This window comes from Rhinoraja longicauda, chromosome 4 (assembly GCF_053455715.1).
Source record: "Rhinoraja longicauda isolate Sanriku21f chromosome 4, sRhiLon1.1, whole genome shotgun sequence".
In the NCBI taxonomy this organism is placed as follows: domain Eukaryota; kingdom Metazoa; phylum Chordata; class Chondrichthyes; order Rajiformes; family Arhynchobatidae; genus Rhinoraja; species Rhinoraja longicauda.
The window spans coordinates 56,217,501-56,225,950 of NC_135956.1; the positions used below are offsets into that span (position 1 = coordinate 56,217,501).

The following is an 8,450-nucleotide window of genomic DNA, read 5'->3' on the forward strand; positions in this document are numbered from 1 at the left end:
GCAGTGGAGGCCAATTCTCTGAATGCATTCAAGAGAGAGCTGGATAGAGCTCTTAAGGATAGCGGAGTCAGGGGGTATGGGGAGAAGGCAGGAACGGGGTACTGATTGAGAATGATCAGCCATGATCACATTGAATGGCGGTGCTGGCTCGAAGGGCCGAATGGCCTCCTCCTGCACCTATTGTCTATTGTCTATTTTAAAACTAGGCACCAAAGCTCCTCCCCATCATCTACCTTAGAGTTCAGCCGTCACAGCCCCCCGGTTGTCAGCACCGCCCTCAGTCTGCCACCAACAACAATCTGCATTCGGCCACTGCAGGGCCCCTCCCCACCACTCCCCTCCCCACCACTCCCCTCCCACCTTACGCCACCCCCCTCCCCTTCACTCCCTCTTCCCCCTCTCACAGCCACCAACACCCTCCAAGGTGGAGTTTGTCAGTGTCTCCGGGAGAAAAGGAGGCGGTGAAGGGGAGGCCGAGTGGACAGAGTGATGAAAGGTGGTGGTGGAGGCGGCGTCAGTGGAGCGACGAGCCGACAGGACGGAAGGTCTGGCAGCTCATGAGAAGGGATGGAGCCCCACAGTGACCGAGTGCGTCCTGTTGGCAGCAGCGCCCCGAAGAAAGCGCCGTCCCTAGGTTGTTAGAACATGAGCCACAACAACATAAACCAACATAAGATAAGCCGGACCATTTGATGGGTGAAGGGTTCGCTGGTGCTCCTTGCAGTCGGAAGCATGGCTGTGGATGTCTGTGAGTAGGGCTGTCTGCTATAACCAAAATCAATTATAAAGGGGTCCATGAAAATGAGGGTTTACAGCACTGAGTATTCAAAACCTCCTTGGGATACATCTAGAAATCCAAATTGGCAACACAGATTGTTCTTCATTAAGTATTCAAGATAAACAATAATACTGAACTTAAATAATCCAATTTTAAACAAAAATTGAAATAATATTGAAAATTCTATCAAACAGACTATATAGACTCATTGTTTAAGTTGAAGAATAAGCGGTCGGCCATTTAGGACTGAGATGAGGAAAATCTTTTTCATCCAGAGTTGTGAATGTGGACAGAAGGCAGTGGAGGCCAATTCACTGGATATATTCAAGAGAGAGTTAGATTTAGCTCTTAGGGCTAACGGAATCAAGGGATATGGGTAGAAAGCAGGAACGGGGTATTGATTTTGGATGATCAGCCATGATCATATTGAATGGCGGTGCTGGCTCGAAGGGCCGAAAGGCCTACTCCTGCATCTATTTTCTATGTTTCTATTTTCTTCTTTGCCAACAAGAAATAGGACAACGTACAAATAAAACTTGTGTAAAGTTTCTCCATTGCTCTTTTGTTTATTTGCATTCACATTGGAACGCACTGTAACACAACCAAATTACTGCTTCAATGTCAATGTGAAAACTATCTTTCAGTGGGATTTTTACAATATTGCTATTGTCAGTTTCGATTCTGGAATTTAAGTATTGGAGATATAAACTCAATTCCTTAAGAAAGAAAATCTGGTTTGACTGGTTTGCTTCAAAAATATGAATGAAGGTTGTGAACATATACAATTATCTATCCTGATACTCGATTTGCAAGGTCTTTAAACAAGTTCCCATCTGTCACATACCTTCAAATCTGGAATTGCAAACTTGAAGTTTGTAGAGAGGTTATTGCTCCTCGAAGTTGTAACATTCAATTTGTCCCATGTCTGTTGACATGTTTTTTCTCCAGGAGCAGATATTAACCAAAATTCCGTCATCCTCAAATAAGTAAATTACTTGTGAAGTAAATAATCGATGTACTGAAATAAGATAATAAAATTTAATTAATACAATGGAAACTCAGTGTTTCACCTTATGCTTCAGCAGTTAAAATGATTCCAAATGTGTGCATATTTAAAATTTATCATTCATTCAAAAGCAAATCTTTGAGAATATTGGAAATGCTCAGACATGAGAACATTGCAATATCCTTTCAGTTTACACTATCATCTTGTCATTTAAATTCTCCCATCTTTCACCCTACCCAATATATCTTATCATTTGTTCTCACAACTCTCTATTTTGTCCGCATCCTAATATTTTCTTCAACTATTCTGATAAAGTATCTTCAACCAGAACCTCAAATTCCCTCCAAGTACCTTTCAGGGTATTTAGATATTACATTTGGAATCACTGTTAAAACATTAAGAAATGCAGCATCATTTTGCACACAGTCCCACAATGTTATCAAAAAGAACCAAATACATTTTTTTACTGCCAAAATTATTACGATTAACAATTGTTCCTCAATGAGAATCCCTTACTCTTTTTGGAATAGTGCCCTAGTATGTTCCATAGCCAAAAGAGAGCACAATAGGGCTCTTTTTCAGCTTGTCTACCAGAGACAACACTAATGCAGCACTCCTTGAAGTGTACTCAAATGTCAGACAAAGATGATGTTCTCAAACTTGACTTAAAACACAATCTGTAAATGGTTAAGTGTGCTACACAGAATTGTGGCTGCCTCAACTGGCACAACCATGTCCCAAACATATACATCCCAAATGGAATCTCATGCCATAATTCAATAAGCAAAAATAGTAATACAAATAAAGATAGAACAAGTAATAGATTAGATCATTGGTGCTCAATATTTTTGTTTTATAAGTGGCAGTATGAAAAAAAAATCACCTTCTAATCAGTACTATGCTTAAGCATATAGCATTTTTTTCCTATTCTGGTTAACTAAAAACAGTAGGGTCTCCACAACCACTACTGAAAACAATCTGCTGAAGGAACTCAGTGTGTCAGGCAGCGTCAGTGGAGGGAAATGGACATTCAATATTTCAGGTCAAGACCCTTCCTCTGGACCCACTGTGTGCCTCCAGTAGATTGTTTTTCACTTAAGATCCCAGCGTCCTCACTCTCGTCTCTATTTTGTTGTGTTGCTCCTAGAAAATTAGAAAGATATGAACAATATATTTCCAACAAAAATCCACTTTAAGAGCTGGATGTAGCAAATTCTCTCCAATTTTAAGATGAAATTTAGGAGGTATACTATAATTAAACAATCTGGCCTTTTGAGATTTATGTTCAGAATTAGTATCTGTGCAAAGTTCCAATTGTTTTACTGTAGATTACTTTTAAAGGAGAAATAACAGTGGTTGATTAGGCATCAGATATCGACACTCACCTTAAACTGTGAATTTAATACTGATCCATGATGTCTCCGTTTACAAAATCAGCTAATAAAGTAAAAGGACAATTGTAGCTACACTGGCAGTCTAACAAGTGACATTTACTCTACAGACAAAAATGAGGAAAAATCTGCAGGGAATCCAAACCTGCAAGAATACATAGATGATGGGGGAAGATTTTGCTGTGGTCAAATGATCACCACACAATTTTACACAGACAGGCACGATTTTGAGGTTTATAACATGCTTAAAATGTTGGTTCTGTTAGAATCAGTTCCTTTCAAAGCTTTGAATATACGATGGTAAAAGAAACTCTAAAAAAATCACAAAATATTCGACATTTTTAATTCTCACCCCTCAGTCAACAGCAGATAAAAGTCACTTTGCATGACATGCTCTTTCCCCATTGTACCCAAAAAGGCAGGATTCTTATATTTCAGTATTCAATTCCAGGAATTGGAATGCCAAAGAATACTTGAGCAAAGAAAACTATTTGAGTAAAATCCTCTGTGAAATATTAACAAATCACGTTTATGTGCCTTGTAATGAACATTTATATAATACCATGTATTTGCACTCAGACGTCAGCTTTGCACTAGTACTCTGGTTATTCATTTTTATTTTTTTGATGATATATTATTTATGTGTATTGCATTTCTGCACCAGTTTAGCTGCTGTAGGTGATGATTTCGTTATTCTGTTTTCAGTACATATGACAATTAAACACACAACTCTCATGTTGCACAATAAATGAAATCCCTAAATTTTCACTTCTTGAAACATAGTAGCAACTTCCCCATTAGTTTACCAAATCTTTGTATTTCTGATTTCATTTTCCCCTCTTACTTCACTCAAACCTATTCTGCTAAAACGTTTAATTAAATGTGTAGACGTTTTTGAAACCCGGATGCATGCATGCACTATTTTCTGAATTACACTAATTTCATTAACTTAAATCAAATTTAAAATCATGATAAAATAAAAACAACTCCCATTAAAAACATTTTAATTGCAAACCTAACTGCATGATCAGTGGAATCAAACACTTGATTTTATCTCAAAAGAAGCCAGACCAGATGACATTTCTATCTATTCCTACTAGGAAATACAAATTTACAAAATATAATTTAAATATCACACATCTTCAAAATCGATGCATTAAAATTCCTGGGTTAATTCCATTTCCAGCTGAATTAAATGGTTAATGCTTTTAAAGTTGCTCTTTAAAAATGTTGCAGTAAAGCAGAATGCTTGATAGATTTTGTTTTAAACAAAATGTACAGTGACTAGTGAATAGGGGTAAAGGTAAAGGAGCAGATTTTCAAAGTGCTTTATATTAGCCACTAACATAAGCAAAAAACCAGAGGTGCTCACAAGTTTCAAATCCCATTCTTTAATAACTACAATTATTCTGCTTATGATCTAAAAACAAAAATATTTGGATGGCTGGCAATTTCCGACAGACGTCATTTTCAGAAGCAAATTGAAATGTCACCTTAAAAATGACAAACGTGTTCACATGAAGAACCTGCAACTAAAAGCAAAATCCTACAATTATACCAGAATAGGCTGAGTATAATCACTACAACCTTTTCCATTACACGGTGAAATATATTACACTTTAACACGGACAACCATGTTAACAGAACAACCAATTTATTTGCAATGTAAAACAGCAAGCACAATGCTTAAAGCCACTCCAAAAATTGGATGCTAGAATGGATGTGGGATTGGGAGCGAGAATAACTTAAATAAATGGATATGGAAGGAAATTCCAATCTCTTCACAGTCAATCCATTTCTTCAAATCAATGACGACTAGAGATGCTGAAAACTAAGTCAGACATCGCAATTATAGTGCTAAATATTTTATGATTGAAGAAGTTAGCTTAAAATAGGTAGCGTATTTAGTGCCACGAATGAACCTTGCATTGCCAAACTCAAAGTTCAATAACATACATGTTGAAATTGACATTTTGCGCCATGTTTCCGTTTATCTATTAGTTCTATTCCATCAGAATTGTTTGATTTAGCAAGTAGTTAAATTGAATAATTGGGTAAAAACTAAAATGATGGTCTTGTATGTGTACAAATGAAAGCAAGTGGCATGCTCTCTTGCCCTTTCATGAAAAAATTCTGATGCAAATAACATGCCAAACATCATGCTTCCAAGTACAACAAAGACCATTTGAAGCCACAGCTGTTGAAGAAGATTTTTAAATATAGAATAGGGAAATGGTCAATATGAATTTTCACAAGATATTCAGTAACATGCCTCACAAGGAACCGGCCAGAAGGTTTGGTATTTGACACGAGTTAACAGAAACATGGCAGTCAGTGAACACAATGAATAGATTACTGAAATAAGGTATTTTGCAGTGTTCTGTCCATATTTCACACCTTCTGCAATGAGTGTTCCATCCACTGTATATTTCAGTATACACAGGTAAATAACGTTAACTATTAGCAAAACAAATCATTTGACAATATAGGCAGGGATATTGAACACCCATGACCTAAAGCAAGATAAAATTCTTAACAGGAGACAAGAGACTGTAGATACTAGAATCGTGAGCAAAATGCAAACTGCTGAAGAACTCAGTGGGCCATTTCGAACAGAGTTAAGGGCAACACATACAATTGTGGGCATTCTGTTACAGAAAGAATAAACTCAAGGAATATATACTCAGATGGGTAATGACAGAACTGAAAAAATGCGTGTTCCACTAAAGTCCATTTCCTCTGCTGCAAACTGCAGACAGACTTGGAGATCGAGAGGGACAAGAGAAGTTTCACAATACCGCAGGTTATCACTGAATGGAATAAATTGCCTCAAAAACTCTTTGTAAAATAATTAAATTTTGAGACAACTGTCATATAGTTATAAAGATATAGAAAACTCTCGAATACACGTAAAAATCTTAATAACAGAAGTCTGTACAAAATAATTCATGATTCTAATAATGTTTGCAGCTGGATATCAGCAGGAGGGGCGTACAGTGGCACAGTGGTAGAGCTGCTGTGTTACAGCACCAGACACCCCGGATCTATCCTGAATACAGGAACTGCCTATGTGGAGTTTGTACGCTCTCCCTGTGACCACGGAGTTTCTTCCCACACTCCAAATTTGTAGATTTGTATGTTAATTGGCTTAGTAAAAAAAGTTGTAAATTGTCCTTCGTGTGTTGGATAGTGTAGTGTACGGGACTATCGTGGTTAGTGCGGTCTTGATGGGCTGAAGTGTCTTTTCCAACGCTGTATCTCTAAAGTCCACACTTCAAAAATACAAATCAATTATGTCAGAATCTGCAATGAGGTGGATTAAGTCACATCCCAAAGTTTTCTGAACAGTTGATTAGTTGAGGTATTAAATTGGTCCCAAGCTTGTGCCAAGATGTTTATAGATAAATAGTATGCCGTTTTGGTGAACTGAGTTGCCATACGGATAAAAAAGATACAGAAAATACTGTATTAACTCAGAAGGTCAGGCAGCATGCCTGCAGATCATGGATAGGTAATGTTTCAGGTAGAGACCCTCCTTCAGACCGATTATAGTGGGGGGGGGGGGGGAGAGCTGGAAGAGATGTGGGGGCAGGACAAAGCCTGGCAAGTAATAGGTGAGTACAGATGAAAGGGGGGTTTGACGGACGGACGGACGGACGGACGGACGGGGGGGGGGGGGGGGGGGGTTGCGGTATAAATGTGTGCACGTCAAGGTGGGGCATAAGGAAAAGAGAGGAATAAAGAAGGGTGGAGTGGCAGGAGTTTGTAGGTTAGGTACCTAAAACTGGAGAATTCAATGTTCACACCATTGGGTTGCAGGCTACCCAAGCGAAATGAGGTGTTGTTTTCTTATTGAAATCCACTGGTCATGTACACACATGCTACACCTACCTTTGTTTTATGAACTACAGTCTCTATGCTCTGAAAATTAACACAAAATAATTCTCTTGTTCTGATTAACAGTGAAGGATTTCACCGAGTTAGAACTGAATACGCAATTTTAAACATTGCTGTAGCAGTAACTTACAGCCATGCGCTCAGATACTATATACCTCAGCAAGGCCAAAACCAATTAATGATTAATACCTCGTTTGCAAACGAATGTATTAAGTGGATACCACCTGTTCACATTTGAAGGGATATTACCACAATTTGACAAGAATTGTGTCAAAAATTACTCTCAATTCCTACCACCGTGAGACACCTCTCGTGTTATTTACACCACATTTTCTACAAATCCCGATGACAACACAATACCAATTGCAGGTTTCCACCGACTTAAATGAACAATTATATTTTTAATACTCAACACGCGTGACAAACAGCTCAGTGATTTCCCCATTTGAGGAAAGCGGATTTTGAGCGATTGCTTAATTGACTCTTCCACTTCCCAAAACCTTCGTGTTCTTTTTTTCTATCTGGCGTGGAGGAGAAAGGAACAAATACGCAAAGGGAAAATAAGGACCTCCTGAAAAAAATCAAGTCAATGAAAGGGACAACCCTGGCACCAAGCCGCTAGTGGAAGAACGTTGAGAGAAAATAGGGGCAAGTGGTCACCGTCTCCCCGCTGGGTTCGGGCCTTGCTCCTGCATCCTTCTCCCTGGCAGCCCCTGGTGCGGTGTTTATCCACCCGCCCCGGCACGACCACGCCAAACATTCGGGGGCTTGGGCGGGGAAACGAGGTGGAGACCTACCGGTGGGGACCGAAGCCGCTGCTGGTCGCTCGGTCTGTCTATCTATCTCGCCTGCGATGCTGCGGCTGCTCCGCTTCACATCGCCCGCTGTCCTCCACCAGCAAGAGCCCAGGTCAGGCCTGTCAGCTGAGCTGCCGGCGCCTGCGCACTTCCTGCTTCCGCCTCCCGCAGGCTGGGGCTGCGCGCGCGACGTCTCCGTTCCCGGGCGCGAGCTTGTGTTACGCAGCGCGTCCCGGGCAAGGTCGGCGCGCGAGCGTCGCTGCTGCACTCGGTGGCTGCGAACCGCATTCCGAAACTGCGCACCGTGCAAAGAGGAGCATCTCTGGGGTGGCTGGGCTGACAAGGAATGTCACAAAGAAGTACCCTCCCCCTTCACGAAACAATGATTGAAAACATACAAAGTACTGGAGTAACGCAGCGGTGCAAGCAGCATCTGAGTCTCGAGAGGGCGTGGATAGGTGACATTTCAGGTCTGAAGCGTCCCATGTTCTCCAGAGATGCTGCCTGACCGGCTGAGTTGTTCCAGCATCTGCAGTTCCTTTATTGTGGAATCTTGATGGTTGATGCAGCGTCTGTCAGCG

At 40.3% G+C, this 8,450-nt stretch overlaps 1 protein-coding gene across 1 annotated transcript in view; it reads right to left on the minus strand.

Annotated features, from left to right (window-relative positions):
* Positions 1 to 8,044, minus strand: part of atp6v1c1a (ATPase H+ transporting V1 subunit C1a) — a 40,143-nt gene extending 32,099 nt beyond the window's left edge. Inside the window, exons 1-2 of the mRNA XM_078397762.1 lie at positions 7,870 to 8,044; positions 1,623 to 1,796 (exon numbers count right to left, since the gene is read on the minus strand). Of these exons, the coding sequence (XP_078253888.1) occupies positions 1,623 to 1,754 (132 nt within the window). The 5' untranslated portion in view covers positions 1,755 to 1,796; positions 7,870 to 8,044. The remainder of the gene's footprint in view (positions 1 to 1,622; positions 1,797 to 7,869) is intronic.
* Between the last annotated feature and the right edge of the window lie 406 nt (positions 8,045 to 8,450).